General features: G+C 45.8%; 1 protein-coding gene across 2 annotated transcripts in view; it reads right to left on the reverse strand.

Moving 5' to 3' along the window:
• Positions 1-2,135: 2,135 nt before the first annotated feature.
• The window catches only part of Setd7 (SET domain containing 7, histone lysine methyltransferase), a 45,087-nt gene continuing 30,297 nt past the window's right edge, over positions 2,136-16,925 (reverse strand). The window contains exons 6-8 of one of the 2 annotated variants that reach the window (XM_034500703.2): positions 16,737-16,854; positions 13,739-13,896; positions 2,136-8,133 (exon numbers count right to left, since the gene is read on the reverse strand). In XM_034500703.2, coding sequence (XP_034356594.1) covers positions 7,953-8,133; positions 13,739-13,896; positions 16,737-16,854 — 457 coding nt within the window. In that variant the 3' untranslated portion in view covers positions 2,136-7,952. The other variant, XM_076932358.1, reaches the window with a different exon arrangement.

Here is a 16,925-nt window from a genome sequence, read left to right on the forward strand (position 1 = left end):
TCCCAAACTACAGAACACAGGGTAACAACAAGAGAAGTCCCAGTGAGGTTTCAGTACTGACAGTATAGCAGAAGCCAGAGGCCTCAAACCAGACCCATGGCTCATTGCAAGCAAAGAAGTGTGGACAAAGGGTATACTGTATGACACACTGTGACACACTGCAGTTTCCACAGTGAGATGTTTCTTTGTTGGAGGGGTTGGTTGCAAGGGTTTGCGGGGAAGGGGAAATGACTGGGATTGGGGTGTGTAGTGTGAAGTTCACACACACAAAAGAAACCAATAAAAAATTAAAAAGAAAAACACCCTAAGCTCTGCATCTCCTCAACCAGGCCTCCCTCCGTCTTCACCGGAGTCTTGAGACCACAGCTGGAGCAACGGTGTTAGCACGTGGGAGGTTTCAAGAGTGTTGTAATCCCAGAACCTGGGAGGAAGGAGGACTGCCCACAGTTTGAGGCCACTCTGTGCAACACAGCCAGACCCTGACAACAAAGAGGATGGCACAACGGCTCAGTGGGTAACTGTGCTTGTTGACAACCGTGTTAGATCCCCAGAGAAACTGACAGAAGGAGAGAACTCACACCCTAAAGTCATCTTCTGAGCCACAGAGACAGACACATACCCACCCTTCCACCATGGCACAAATGCACCCACCTCACCCCTACTCCCGGTAAGCAAATAAATGTAATTTAAAATACTTTCCTAACCAACAAAACAATACTGTTTCTAAAAACTGTCATAAGCTCAGTTGAACAAAATTGCTTTTTGAAGACAAACAGCTTCACTCCATTGAGTGGCTTTTGGGGAAGTGGCTTCCAGGCCTTTCGGAACATGGTTCCCAGCTGCTCACTGGACAACCCAGCCCCACCCCTTCCTCTCTGCTGCCAGCCCTGCCTCCTACTAAGGTTCCTGTGAAATTCACACACAATTTTTCAGACTCGGGGGGGGGGGGGAGGGGGGCAGGTGTCTCTCCCCAGCCTGGAATAGTGATTTGCTTTTTTTCCACCCTCAGGAAAATTCTGACTCCGAGCTACAAGGCTCAGCCCTTCCCCGTATTCTTTACTCCTCGTCTGCGCCCAAGTCTACCCACCGGTGCACATTCGGTCATTGTGAGGCTTGTTAATGCTTGCATTCCCACTTGCTGACAGCCTCTGGGCTTGCTATCATCTGTAAAGCCGAAGAGATATGTTGGATGAATGAACAGAGAGCACAGTTTTACATTCTGCCATCCAGGAAGATACCCTACACATTCAGGAAGACACTGACCCCTGAGCACTTGTCAGCAATGGGGCGTGTCCTAGTTAGCTACAGCTAACTTGATGGAGCCTAGAGTCCAGGCTCTCATAGAAAAGAAAGGGGTTGTGATAAATGCCTTCTTTTTTTTTTTAAGCTAAACTTTTGTTATTACTGGCGAGGGGCATATGTGCCACATATATGTGTGGCAGTCAGAGATAACTTGCAAGAGTTGGTTCTTTTCTTGCTACCTTCCCGGTGGGTTCCAGGGGTTGAACTCAGCCCATTAATTAGGCTTGGTGGCAAGCACCTTTACCTGCTGATCCATCTAAGCCAGTCTTCATAATATGATTTTATTTTAAAGATCCATTTTACTTTTAATTCCGTGGATGAGTGTGTGTCTGTGTGAAATCATGTGCACATGAGTGCATGAACCTGCAGAGGCCAGAAGAGGCCATCATGAGGATCCCTGGAGTGGGAGTGGCAGTCGTGAGAGCCACTGGACATGGGTGCTGGCAACTCTGGTCCCCTGGAAGAGCAGTAAGTACTGTGTAATCTTTTTGTTTCTTATTGTTGTGATGTGTGTGTGTGTGTGTGTGTGTGAGAGAGAGAGAGAGAGAGAGAGAGAGAGAGAGAGAGAGAGACAGGGTCTCACTGTGTAGCCCTGGCTGTCTTGGAACTCGCTCTGTAGACCAGGCTGGCCTTGAACTCAGACCTATTTGTCTTTTCTTCCCAAGTGCTGGGCCGGCCAGTGTGTGATCTTAAGCACTGAGTCACCTTGGCTCCATCTCTGTATTAGAATTTCTAAACAACTTACAATGTAAAGTTCATTTAGTAATTTAAATACACAGGAAGGCACACTCGATGGACACTCTTGCCAAACAACTAAAAAAACTGACAACAGGTGATTGTATACTTTGTTTAATACTTGCATTGTTTCTATAGCGCAATTATAGCAATCTTTAAGTTTACTTTTCATTACAAATATTTGTCAAGTTTTGTTTCAGAAACATTTTTCCTACTTTCTTGCACATGCGCCCAGACACACTACAAAAAATTCATTCATAACACAGTAAAGGGCAAACATCACTCATGTAAACATCTTCCATTGGTTTCCCATAATTTAAAAAAAAAATCATAGAATTATAGATATTGAATAAGGCTCATAGATTTAGTTCAAATTCCACAAAAGACCAAAGATGTTTTCTTTTTAACTGTGATGGGTTGACTTTTGGTTACAATCAAGGCCGAAAGCATAACCCCTGGCTTCCACTCCGTAAACGTACCAACCCAGTAAAATGCTTTTTAGGATAGAAAGAGAACATAGAAAAAAGCAGGAGGGAAAAAAAACGTTTGAAGAAAGGAGCCAAGAATCATGGACATAACTTCGTAACTTTCTTATGCAACCACCAGGTATGACGTATGTAGTCCCTGTAGTATCAAGAGTAACTATAGTAACCAAGTAGATGGATGAGGGTGCACTGGCTCAGTGTTCATATTGCTCGTGGACACAGTGAAATTTGTCAGATTATTGTTTCATTATACCCAGGGCCAAAGGTGGGTTGGGGAACGCATTCAAGTGGAATATCATTGTAAAGGATTTTTGTTTTGTTTTGTTTTTCTTTCCAGTTACTCAAGAGTCGGAAGAGTTGGGAGGTATGTCTTAGGTACATGAATGGTCTTCATATTAAAATGACATTTAACAACTGCGTGTAAAGTCACAGACAGGAATCAAGGGTTTCCATTATCCGCGGAAGTCTCCCTCTCTGGCTGAAGTCGGGTGCTTAAATGCATAGTCTTCCAGAGCTGAGACAGGATAAGGACTGTGCTGAGAATGGCCCCTGCCAGCGGCTGCCCTCCTCCTCCCTCAAGGAGAGGGAGGTCAGAAGGCAAAAAGCATTGGTAAATCTGTGAAGTCCCACCCCGGGGGTCCAGACCCCAACTCCACTGAGGGTAGCCTCCCTGACATTGTGACTAGGCAGTTCGGGGTGGCGAGTGAGGGTAGCCGGGGAAACCCAGCTCCGAGGTTTACACGGCCAAGTCTGGCTTCTGATTCTGCTGCCCTGCAAAAAAATTGTGCTCGGATAACTGCACCGGTGTCTCCTAACGCCTCGATTCGCTCTCAGGCCCCTCGGAGGCCTGCAGGAATCACTAAAAGGTAAACACATCTCCTTTAGCACCGAACTTACCACCAGAAAGCGGCTGAGGCACTGGGGAAGCCTACCTCACATCAGACGCCACCCCACCAGGAGGTGGTCACCAGTCAGAGCGGTTTGTAGGCTTTTGGTTTCTAAAAATGAAAATTGATCTGCATTATATCTCAATAGACTCAGATAATTCTCACCAAAAATTTTTGTCATGTGTTTAAATAGCACTGGAATAATTCAACTTCGTTTAAATATATTCATTCTACCATGAAAATATTTCATACAAACATCTATTTACATACAAACACATTAAAATTTGTGAAAAGGGCTCCACCCCTGCGTCTTTATGGCTTGAAATAGTTTCATTGCTTTGAATATGTATGCACATGTTTGGCGAAATAAAACTTATAAAATTTAGTATTTTTGAAAACAACAAAATCACCACCCCTGCCCTCCCCTCCCCAACCCTGGCAAACCAAAACCAAAAAAACCCCCAGAAACCAAAACAACCCCCCAAAACTAAAATCCAAACCAAAAAAACCCTGACACCAGAGCTTAAAATTTCTGAAGAGAAAACAACCCAAGGTGTGCTGGGGGAATCTCTCAAGGTACCTCATGTACCTGTAAATTGAATATATTTGTGAACCTTTGATCTGCAGCAAAGAAACATTGCAACTATCCATCTTGCAACATAATTTTTGCTTGTTTGTCTAAAACAAAAAGATGTCTGGATTCTAAATCTCTACTTTGAAGACAGAATTTGATGTGGCTGTCGGTGAATAACCAGAGTCCAGAATCCTCGATCTTCCTGGAAGATTTGGAAATGCATTTTGCAGTGAGAAATTTAGATTTAAAAAAAAAAAAACCAATTAAGTGAAATTAATAAAAATGCCAATAATGTCTCACTAGGACAACCTTTTAATTCATTCTTCATAATCGACCCTTCCACCCCCGGTACCAGGGATGTAAATCAGGGCCTCGAGTTGCTAGGCAAATGTTGGACCTGAGCTTTCTCTGCAGTCCAAGACAGTTTTAATTGTCACAATTAAATGTTGTAAATGATTACATGGCCTTGTTGGTGTGTGTGTGTGTGGTTTGGTGATAAGGAAATAGTTTTTCAAGTCTGATGAACCCCAAAGGGTAATAAGGCTGAATTCTTGTCCCAGTCACGGTCAAAGAGGCCTTGACCAAAAAAAAAAAAAAAAAAAAAAAAAGTTTCCTTTTTAGTTGCTGGGGAGATCAGGAATTGAGACGGTTAAAATAAGAAAATAAGAATCCGTAATAAGAAACTCAAGTCTTCTGCCTGTTACTTTGTAACCTTATCATTCTTTTGTGTCCTAAATTCAGTTCTTATTTTTGCTTTTGTTAGTTCCAGCAAATGCCCCAGTAGGGGAACATGCTCTGTGGATTAATTCCTAGTCCTAACTCCTAACTCTAACACAAGGTAATAATAGTTCATCATAGAAAAGATGCTAAAGATGAATCAAGTCATGCAGGGTTGGACTGAGACAGCTCTGAATGAGTCCCCTGACCAAGGCGTCAGGCAAGTGTGCAAGCTCCAGCTGTTTGGAAGACAGCAGACAGTTAATTCTTTTTCTCTACCACATAGAATCTCAAATCATGCCTGTTTGTGAATATGATCCTGAGAGACGACCAGATTTGTCTGCTTCCTATTCCCTTCTACAGCAGATGTGAAGTAGAAGGCCATTCTGAGGCTTTTCCATTTTGGTTCAAGCAAGGAGCAAACCCCAATCTCCCTCAGCAGCTAATTCCTACGCTGTCCGCTTCTCTGTCCCACAGTGACGTTCTGGCCTCTTTAACAGTTGCAACCTGTAATGATGCTGGGTATTTTGGAGAGGGAGAGGAAAGGGGAAGGAGGGGGAGGGAGAGGGAAGGGGGAGGTGGTGGTGGTGGGGAAACAGTGGGTCACAGTCAGGGAAAGGCAGAGTCCGGCAAGAGAGGAGCAGAACTTAAGACATAAAGAGGTGGAGCAATCAGCAGGGCTGCCATTCTGCACATACACCTAGGCTTTTCACACAGCGGAAGAAAGGCACCGGAAACACACAAGAGGGGAGAGAGAGGCTCAGCTGTGAGAATGGCTTCCTGTGATTTGTCTCAGGGCCACAGACACATTGCTGGGTTTGAAGTCAGTATGTCTTCCTCCACTGTGGAATGGGAAAAGAACATCAGCCTGTTTCCCTGCCACATTTGTGTGTGTGTGGAGCAGTGTGTGCATGGCACGCTGGGTGTGGTCAGAGGACAGCTTTCAGGAGTTGGTTCTCCCCTTCTACTGTATAGGCTATAGGCTTGGCAACAAGCACCTTTACCTGCTAAACCATATTGCTGGCCCTCAAGCCCCCCAAATTGTTTTTGAGTTCCATTTGGATGAGATTGCTAGAGGGAGTAGCCCTTTAGGATAGAGGTTGAGCCCCTTTAGCAACTGAGGATAAGGTTCCATCCCCAAGTGTGAAATCCTGTGAGCCCAGGCAACTGGAGGTGGGACCTACCCTCTCTTCCTCTGTCTCATCTGGCGACTGAAGTCAGCCATCTTTCTCCCCAATGCAGCCAACTCCTCTTTGGACACATTTACATAAAAGCTCCTCACGGAATTCAAATCCACAGACTGGACCTTCTGTCACAGTTTACTGAATGGTCTCTTTCTACAGAACAGAAGCCATCCTATCCTGCTGACTTGCCCGCTTTGCAGGAGGCTCCTCACAAGTCCTGAGGATGTTTCTCCCGAGGGAACTGTCTCCTTAAGCTTTGGAACAGGTATGTGGCTAGCACTCCCAGGAAGCATGGGTCACCTGGGTGCACAGCCTGACGTTAGGTCTGTCAGGAAGCTTGTGAAAGAGCCGAGGTGTGGCTATCATAACTGAGGGCTGAGGTCTCCACCTGGGGCTGTCTGATGGACAAGCTCTGTCACAGCCCCGGATGGAGCACTCGTGAAAGCCATGAAGAACAAGATGCAACTGACCACAGAATATCAAAACCTCTCTCTAGCCGTCTCCTCCCTCCATTCCCACCCACTCCCAAGTTAAGCATCTTTCCCCATTTCCAGCTCCCTCAACGATCTACGGCAGCTTGGAAAGCTTTAGCTCCTAAGCCTAAACCGACACAGGCTACAGTAGCACTGCTGACAGCAGCAGGCTTCAGCACTCTTGTACCCAGGCCTTCTTGGTGATGGAGCGACGCCTTGGGGAGGTGCCCCCAAACTCGGCATTCATTCAGAGCGATCCAGTTATGTTACAGATCTAATGTGCTAAACTAAAATAATGGGGGTTTTCTCTGTATTTCTGCAGTTGTGATTACATATGGCTTCGTGAGGAGGCTGAAACACTAGCGGGATTAGCCGCGCAGGTGCGAGCTCTTGGCTTCAAGCTCCTGGAAGCAGCTAAGTGCTCTGAAATCGCTGTGATGAGAAGCTTCAGCTAAAGATCTGGTTTGGACCTAGTGATCAGCATGTCTGCCTTCGTGACACTGACTTCAGAGAGGATTTTGCATTCTGCTTTGGAATGCACATTGGCTACTGTGTTTGAATTCAGTGAGCTGTGTCACAAGCCAGACTGCACTAGGTTATGTACAATTAATGTGTACCCAAGAAGAAAAAGAATTACCCACACTACTGAAGATACTGCAAAATTGCCAGAACAACTGCTTAGAAATACTAATTTTCCTCTCTTCTTCCTGAAAGTATATCTTACAGCTCTTTCATAACTTAATGCAAACAAGGTAAGTTCATTTCTTCTCACATCTGAAAGCAAAGATATCTTTGTTTACATGCGAGAATAGAGATAGTAAGTCTATAATAAGACTCTGGCCCTATGAGCCAGGGCTTTATATCAGGACATAAGAATGAAGTGGTAGAGAAAGAACCAGAGAGACCTGTACACTGCTACGAATGCACAATCCGTTTGGAAGCTTTCTCTTGTAAAGTAGAGCTAACATAGTGAAGCTAAAGAAATGGCTCAAAAGACTGGGCTTCAGTTCACTAGGAGAGTAACAACAAAAAACAAAGCCATTCTATTGCAAGAGATACAGATCAAAGGTTAAAAGGCAAATGACCCTACATGTATATAAAGATATTATCGCTTCCTGCCCTGCTGTTGGCAACATGCAAGGGTGACCGAACACCATTTGCACTGGCCATAGAGAAAACATCATGGAAAACAAAAAAAAAAAAAACCAAAAAACAAAAAAAGCCATCATCAACAAAACAAACAAACAAAAAAAACCCCAAAACTGATCAAAGAACCCCCATTTCCCTTTTTCAGCCTAATCATTTGGTATCTCTGAACATGGTCCAGATTTAGACTCCAACCATCAAAGAACATCATGTTGTCTACAGTTCGACAGTACCTCTCAGTAGGGCATTGTTGCAAGGCTAGCTAATTTTAAATCTGGTATGAGTAATACAGTCAAACCTAGTTAGTATGCGAGAGAGTCGTTGCTAACGCAGGGTGAGAGGATGTGACGTCACGGCATGAACAGTCCCTGGTTGTCCCGTTGTCAGATAAATGTAGTGCATAGATCCAAGTTTCTATTCCAGGTCTCTGGAACCCAGGGCCAAGCCTTTCACTTTTGCTGGGTGGCCTGGAAGGCCTTAAGCTCCACCTGATACCACTCAGGGGCTTCGGGCCCACTCTTCCCCGGGGGGCTGTGGTCATAGCCGTAAGCAACGGTCAGCTCTTCCTCAGCCTCCACAGCTCGAAGGGTGCGGATGCACTTGATGGGCCCAAAACGGGGGTGGACAAACCTAAACATCAAGATGGGAAAGGTCATTCTTGGGCCAACCCAGGACCTCAGTGCAAAGGGAGCAGCTTGCCCACATGGGCCTGCTGGGTATCACTCCTGCATTCTCAGAGAATGAGCATGGGTCCACCAGCTTCAGCTTCAGCAGGACCCAGATCTGCTGGGTTAGAACACTCTAGACAGGTGGTGGGGTAGCTCGGTTGGTAGATTCTTCATCTAGTATGTATGGGGGTCTAAGGCTCCTCTCAGCTTATCATAAACCAGGCATGGCGGTCTGTCTTAGTTAGGGTTTTACTGCTGTGAGCAGACACCATGACCAAGGCAACTCTTATAAAAACAACATTTAAATGGGGCTGGCTTACAGGTTCAGAGGTTCAGTCCATTACCATCAAGGCAGTAGCATGGTAGCATCCAGGCAGGTATGGTGCTGGCAGAGCGGAGAGTTCTACATCTTCATCTGAAGGCTGCTAGTGGAAGACTGAATTCCAGGCAGCTAGGATGGGGGTCTTAAAGCCCACACCCACAGTGACACACCTACTCCAACAAGGCCACACTTCCAAATAGAGCCACTCCCTGGGCCGAGCATATACAAACCATCATTAGGTTCTAGCACTCAGGAGGTAGGGGAGGGGAATCAGGAACGCATGGTTGCTCTTGGCTTCGTAGTGAGTGTGAGGCCAGACTGGGATTATACAACATCCCATCTTAAAACTAAAACCCTAAACCTCACAGCAGAACACCCCAGCACCTTCAACCATGTGGGTTCCAGGGATCAAACACAGGTCTTTAGGCTTGGTGACAAGTGCTTGGTGACAAGTGCCTTTAGGCTTGGTGTGGAGCTATTTTACTAGCAGTCATCCTTCATGTAGACCCCCACGGTGAACAAAGGACAGAGGACACATCAAATGGGAAAAAGCCAGCCATAATATACGAGATTCATAGGCCTGGTGGAGCTAAGTACTTGGATGGTTCCTCTGCTTTTGGAGAAAGGTGTGTGTCTGGTGGTTTCTTAGAACACTGGAATAGAACCGGTAACCAAATGCTCTCTCTGGGCTACGCTTCCAGACGTGTGTATGTGGTTTGGGATAACTTTTATGTGGTATAAAAATGAACAACTTCTACTTGACACCAAAGAGGCCTCTATCCATCCTACTTGGCTGTCATGCTTCATGAAAGGGGCATTTAATTTGGGGGCAAGAGTTTTGGTTGGCTGTTAAGTTCTGGTTTCATATGTATCGCTGTGTTCTCGTATGTTCCCGTGTTCCTGAATTTCACTTTCCTGATCTATAAGATCATGACGGCACTAGTAAGATGTTCCCTAGATGGTCTCTGTGGTGAGAAAATGGGGTCTCATGTAGCATGTCCCTAACACAGTGGCTCGTACAAACTGAGATTCTGCTATCAGCTGCTATATGTGTAAGCGGATGTGTGAACAGCACTTATAAGCCATGGGTGGGCATTCATATGAGTGCATGTGTTCACATACATGTGCATGTGAACATGTAAGTGACCTAAGATTATGAACCTTCACAAAGAAGATATCCAGACCATGGATCCAGAACTCTTTGTTAAAACTCTGGCTTTGGGTAGAGGAGATACCTAGCTGGCACACAGATACCCAGCACCATATAAGATCACAATTTTGTATGTATGTATGTATGTATGTATGTATGTATGTATGTGTGTATCTATTGGGGGTTGGTCTGGTGCTGTGTATATAAATGCAAAACCCTGGCCCCCAAGATTTGGTTGCCGCCAACTAGCAGATCCTCACATACACCAAGTGATGCTATGTAAACCTTGCTCCCCAGTGTAAAACTACTGGTTAAATAAAGGTAGCTAAGCCAGTTACTGGGGAGAGTAGACGTAGGTGGAGTTTCAGCTCCTGGGCTGGGGGGCTCAGATAGAGACGATGGAAGGAGGAGTGAAGGAGGAAGAAGACAGAACAGGAGCTCTCCATTAGAGGTGATGGACCAGCAGCAGCACATGCCCAAGTGAAATGGACCCCCTAGGACAAACTGCTGGAGCAGAATTAACTTGGGCAAGACTCAGACAGCAAGTACCATGAGGAGAGCAGCTGGAGAAGTAGCCAGTGTAGCCTTAGAAAAATAGATTAGGGGTCACTGCTCAGTAATTGTGCAAGAGCTGATTAAATAAATCCATAGGACTCTGCCTCAGTTACTGGAAGGCTGGTTGGGTCATAGTAATAACTAATAGTTTATTAAAATCCACTTACATGTATGTATATACAGATAGTTGTGGTGATTTGAATGAAAACAGCCCCCATAAGGTCACAGGGAGTGGCACTATTGGGAGGTGTGGCCTTGTTGGGGAAAGTGTGTCACTGGGGGTGGGCTCTGGTGTTCCAGAAGGTCAAGCCAGGTCCAGTGTCACTCTCTCTTCCTGGTGCCTGTGGCTCTGGATATAGAACTCTCAGCTTCTTCTCCAGCACCATGTCTGCCTGGACACTGTCATGCTTCCCTCTACGATGACAATGGACTAAACCTCTGAACTGGAAGCCAGCCCCAATGAAGTGTTTTCCTTTATATGAGTTGCTGTGGTCATGGTATCTGTTCACAGCGATAGAAAGCAGATAGAAGCATATTACTGTGTAGCTCTGGCTTGCTCAGAACTCACTATGTAGACCAGGCTATCTCTGAACTCAGAGAGAACCTTCTGCCTCTGCCTATTGAGTGCTAGGATTGAAGACTTGAGCTAGCACACCAGACAATTTTTGTCTTTAAGTTGACATGATTCATTATAATTTGCATCATATGATTTCAGTATGAAAATTAGATAATGCTTCTGAAATGGAGCTTTGATTAACTTTCTAGGAGATCTACTGGGGGCCGGGGAAGGGAGCCTGATGCCGAATTTTTGGGTCTAAGACTTGTTTTCCAATGTGTTTGCAGCTTTACTTGTATGCTCACTGTCTTTGTTGTCTTTTCATTGTGATGTGTTTTTTGTTGATGTTTGTGTTGACATGTGGTCTCACTAAGTAGCTTGTGCTGGCATGAGACTCACGGAGATAGATCCTCCTTCCTCTGCCTCCTGAGTGTTGAGATTAAAGAACTCAGTCTCCTCCTGCCTCAGACTTCCAGGCATTAGTTATGGGTAGGCACCATCATACCCAGCACGTTCTTAGTTTGAGTAGACAGAATAAAAAGAAAAAACTTGTTTTCAGATGTTAGGGCACTGGGGGCACACTGCATGGGGTCACTCTGCCTCCAGATCTGAGACCTAACTGACCAGAAGGTCCTGGCGGAACTGAATGAGATAAAACATGAAAGGCATCCAGAGTAGGGCCGGGGTAAATGGGCAGAATATGAGTTTAGCACATGTGAGGGCCTGGGTTACATCTCTTACATAAGAAGGAAGGGAGGAGGGGAGGACAGGGACCTGGACTGAGTGCTCAAAGGCCTTGGCTGCAGAAGTAGCAAGGAACCCAAACCTCTGGGCCATACAGCTCTGGACCTTAGCTGACAGACACGGTACCGTATTTACTGGTGTAATTGTTCCCTGAGTGTTTTGTGCCAGACTTCGGTAAAGCAGCATAGGGAAATGCTCGCTCATTTCTATGAACGTGTATGTCAATGCCGGTGGCCTGAGGAACACACAGACACCATGAGTTGTAATCTGAAGTTTACACTTGGTCATTATTCAAGGGGTCTTCTCATTCCTCCAGCTAACTGACTTTTTGGCCACACTGGGCTTAAAAGACAAACACCAGCAACAAACACAAAGAAACAAACAAACAAACAGAAAATCCCCCAAACAAAACCTGCAGAGTGGAAAGTGATTTTGCACAATCAGAAACTTCTCCTGTTTCCAGTTCTCTATTGCCTTGGGGAGAAAAGCCATCCTTGCAGAGAAGTTACAGAATGGGCTTGATTCAAGGGAGGGGGTCTGAGTGGTATTTTGGACGGTTAGTTACCATGGCATTAAGGAGCTGTTGTTATGTCAGTTGGGAATGAGCTTCAGCCAAATGCACACTAGCCGTGAAAGCCCCACGACTAGTAATAGTGTCAATTTCATTTCACATGACACGCCTCTGCCACTTCAGCAAGCCCTTTGGAAGCAGCTGGAGCTCCAGGGTACTTGTCACTGGAGGATGATTTCCAAGGCATCTTAAGGTCAAGTCCTGGGACATTTCCTAGCAAGCCCCCAAAGTCTTACAGATGAGATGTCCAGAGTCATGCTCTGGACATGTCTGCTGTGATCATGCTGTGATCATTCACAGCAGAGGGGCTGCAACTGTAGCACCAAACAAGGAAGGCTATGCTTTACAACTGAGGTACACTGCCATCCCACTATCTGTGCACAGGTACGTATGCAGGTGCACATGTGTGTTGAGATCCATCTTGTGCACCGTGTATTCAGATGCTGAGCCCTGTGTCCCAAGGTCAGGTTGCAGTCAGGATATGGGCATTGTATTGACCAATATGCTGTAAAGAATCCTCCCCCAGTGATCTCTGATTGGATAATAAAAGGCTAGAGCCTGTGATTGAGCAGGAGAGAGAGGAAGGCAGGACTTGAGATCGAATGGGGGGGGGGTCTCAGGCAGACCACATGGCCAAGAGAAAACCACCCAGAGGACACACATGCAGCAGAGCAAACAGAGCAAGACTCAGTTGGCAAACAACAAGGGGGCCTATGGCTAGGATGTAGGTTAGATCAGTTCAGAACCTGCTTGGTTTGAGACTTACAGCTTGTTTATAAAAATATCAGGGCTGGAGAGATGGCTCAGTGGTTTAAGAGCACTGACTGCTCTCCCAGAGGTCCTGAGTTCAATTCCCAGTAACCACATGGTGGCTCACAACCATCTGTAATGGGATCTGATGCCCTATTCTGTTGTGTAGAAAGACAGTGACAGTATATCCACATATATGAAATAAAAAAGTACTTAAAAAAAAGAGGGTGGTCCTCTTTATTAAAAAGAGAGAGAGAGAGAGAGAGAGACAGAGAGAGAGAGAGAGAGAAAGAGATAACTTCTCTACATGTGTATGCCCGTATGTCTGCTCCTGTGTGTACATGTATGTGGAAACCAAAGGACGACTTCAGGTGTGGTCCTCAAATACCAGCCACCTTGTTTTCGAGACTGGGTTACTCATTGGCCTGGAAGTCCCTGAGTAGGGTAAACTGAGTGGCCATTGAGCCTAGGGGATCCCCCTGGCTCTGCCTCCTCAGTGATGGAATTACAGGCTCCCTCCCCAACACTTAGCTGTTTCTGTGGGTGCTGGGTGAGGATTGAACTCAAGTCTTCATGCTTGTGCAGCAAGCACCTAAACGCCTTACCGGCTCCTCCCCTCCCCAGCCCTGCGATGGGATCCTTAAGTGAGAAAAACCTAAGGGCAAATAAGGATAGCAATAAAGCAGCCGCCACGTTTCTACTTTTCAAAGCACATTTCAATCTGACGGCTGGAAGGCGAGCTGCTCCGATCTGCTGGAGCCTTAAACTACAAGGCTGAGGTTCACAGCAAAGCTCTCCCCCCTCACCCTCATTATTCTGTGAGAGCAGCCACCACCTGAAGCTTAGGGACCTTTCCCATGCTCTCCTCGGCCCTGGGGCCCCTCTGCACAGATCCAAACAGCTGCTGTGTCCTACTTACAGGTCATAGATGCAGTTTGGAGTGAAGGAGTGATTCGCCTTGTGTCCCAAGGAGGCACAGTACTTGGACACGTGGTTATAGGGTTCAGGCACATCAATGACTGTCTCCTCATCCAGGGAGAGAGTGTTCCCATTCAGGGCCCAATCCCTGCTGTCGACCTGCAAAACACAGGGAAGCCATGCTAGAGAGGGCCTTCCTCACCAAAGCTCACAGTGCGTCAGAGGCGCTAACTCACTTAGCTTAACGCTTCACAGTTAGAGCGCTGCAGATATGCGAGACAGCCAAGACATCTTCCCACGCAAGGACGGTGCAACCAGACGGCTCAACCTACTGCTTATTGGGTTCTCCTCATTTCAGATAGAAGAAAAGGATTCCTATCCTTTACTAAGACACACAAAAATATCAGATAGACCCGAACTAAAAATAAACGGAGGAGAGGCTGTCGAGATGGCTAGAAGTACGGCTGCTCTAGACCACGTGAGCACACCTGACTTCCGGAGTCCAGTGTACAGAGCCACCTAGTGAAAGGTGAGAGAAGTTACTCCAGGGAACTGTGTTCTGACCTCCACTCTTGAGCAGCAGCAGATGATGCTTCCAAATAATAATAATTATTTTTTTGACAGGGTTTCTCTATACAGCCCTGGCTGTCTTAGAACTTACTCTGTAGACCAGGCTGGCCTTGAACAGCTCAGAGATCTCCCTGCCCCTACTTCCCCAGTGCTGGGGATTAAAGGTGTGCATCAACACCATCCGGTCATAAATGTATTTTTAAAATATTTGTTAAAAGGTCCACACATCTGTCCAGCGGAGGAATTGGGGGACCAGGAGGCAGTCTCTAAGCCTGTGTGCTTCCCTACCTGCGCCTTATCAGGTGTGACTTGTCACCCACAGCACAACCACCAGGCATCAGGTTGGACATTGGAAGGCCAGCAGAATAGCCCTTTGGGGCTTTCAAAAAAAAAAATAGCCATGATACTCTGGTTTATCTTCAGATTGTACACATCTTTCACCTTTTACTAAAAAAGGGCGGTGTTTTCATAGGAACTTGTAGATTCCAGAAGGCATGCCCAAGTTTCTGACACTGTGACACAATTGTGGTCTACAATTCATGGTTGTGAGCCCAATATCGAGTTTGAAAACAAACCAAGAGGCTGGAGAGATGGCGCAGCGGTTAAGAGCATTGACTGCTCTTCCACAGGTCCTGAGTTCAATTCCCAGCAACCACATGGTGGCTCACAACCATCTGTAATGGGATCTGATGCCGTCTTCTGGTGTGTCTCAAAATAGCAACAATGTACTTATATATACAAAATAAACAAATCTTTAAAAAGAAAACTATAAAAACAAAACAATATTTCTTAAGCTTTAAGTAAACTTTACAACTTTCTGTTAGACTATGCCTGCAGTGATTCTTTGCCTCATGTAGCCTGTGAATCACAGGTTGGCTACCCTGCCTAGGTGAACTGACTCTTCCTCTGATATACTGCATTTAGATGTGACATTCAGTCAATGGACAGTCTCATCTCTCATTACTCCCAACCCGCCATGGAAGTGTATGTGGTGTGGTTTGTGCTGCTGCCATTAGGTGGGTGTCAGAGTCACAAGTGCACAGGGTGTGAGCCACGTCTCCTGCACTGCTGCAACCATCACAGTATCTGATGCCAGCCTGCCTCTGCTTTCAAAACCTTCCTTGAACTATGCAGTTCACTGTATTTGTGCCCTGGGGCAAACTCTTTAATCTCTCTTAGGTTTTCGTTTCCTCATTTGAATAGTGTTCAAATAAAGAAGCACAGGTTTAAATATTTAAAAATCCAGAATGCTTCCAAATTCAAACCTTTTTGAGGCTGCTATGATGTAACCAGAAGAAGCTGCATCTGACCTCGTTTTTTTGTCACAAAAAAATGTAGATACAATAAAAATACAGAATAGTTGCCAAAGACTGTCTTTAAGGCAAGAGGTGCTGTGTGTTTCACAAATGTGTGTTTCACAACCAGAGAACAACTTCAGTATCCCTTCTCCAAGGGTTTGTTTGCCTGCCTGGCTTCTGTCTTTCCTTCCTTTCTTCCTTTTTTTTTTTTTTTTTTTTTTTTTTTGAGACAAGGTTTCTCTGTGTACTCCTGGCTGTTCTGGAAGCTTTTCACCATCCATCTATCCGTCCGTCTGTCCATCCGTCCATCCATCCATCCTTTCCAGGGTCTCTCACTGACTAGAACTTGCCCAGCAGGCTAGGCTGGCCAGCCAGGGAGTCTCAGGAACCCACCCATCTGCAGCTCCCCAGCATGAAAGTTCCATGCATATGCTACTGTCCCCAACTTTTAAAAATGAGGTTCAGGGGACTGGATGAGATTCCTCCTACCCGCAAGGCAGACACTTTAATGCTTGCAGCATCTCCCCATCAGCCCCAACCCCCAAGACAAGACTTTGACCTATATAGCCCAGGTTTGCCCAGGACTCATGCTTTTCTGGTCTCATCCTCACAAATGCTGGGGTTATAGGTACATGCCTTGCTTGACACCCCCACCCCCACCCCTGCCTCATGATTCTGAGAGTAGATTGGAAGAAACTCATTTCAAGGACTGAGACTCAGATGGGTACACTGCTGTGTAATGGTCAACTACACTTGACCCTCACGACCCTTAAGCTTTTGGCCTTTCATGTGCTAAGACTACAGGCATGTACCGCCACATCCTGCCTGATTCAACTTTTAGCTTTTGAGTTTGGATTTTTTTTTTTTTCACTAAAATTCTTCCTGGCAAGATGGAGACCACCATATAATTCTGCATTAGCAGGAGTGGGGGCTTTCCTAAAAACACACCACACTGGAGACCATTAATTCATTATTAGGAATCTGACTGGATCTTGGATTTCAGATGTTGGGCGTGGTCTAGAAAAAGCACACGACTATGTCATCATTCCACTTTCTATGTATGACCATGAAAGTGGCTTAAGATAAAGCCCCGTAACCTATTAGGTTGATGGTCACATCTTTCCCGCTTACCTCCTGGTGTGTAATTCGGACTCCATTATAGAAAGACATAACAGTATTGGGTCCCACGGCTACCTTGGAAAACAGTCCTTCTCCAGCACTGGAGATGAGAGAGTCGGCCACATAAACCCTAAATATATACATAATAATGAAAATCAAACCGTGAGCTTTTTAGCGTGGCCTGTCACTTCCCGTCAATCA

Source organism: Arvicanthis niloticus, chromosome 4 (genome assembly GCF_011762505.2).
Source record: "Arvicanthis niloticus isolate mArvNil1 chromosome 4, mArvNil1.pat.X, whole genome shotgun sequence".
Classification (NCBI taxonomy): Eukaryota; Metazoa; Chordata; class Mammalia; order Rodentia; family Muridae; genus Arvicanthis; species Arvicanthis niloticus.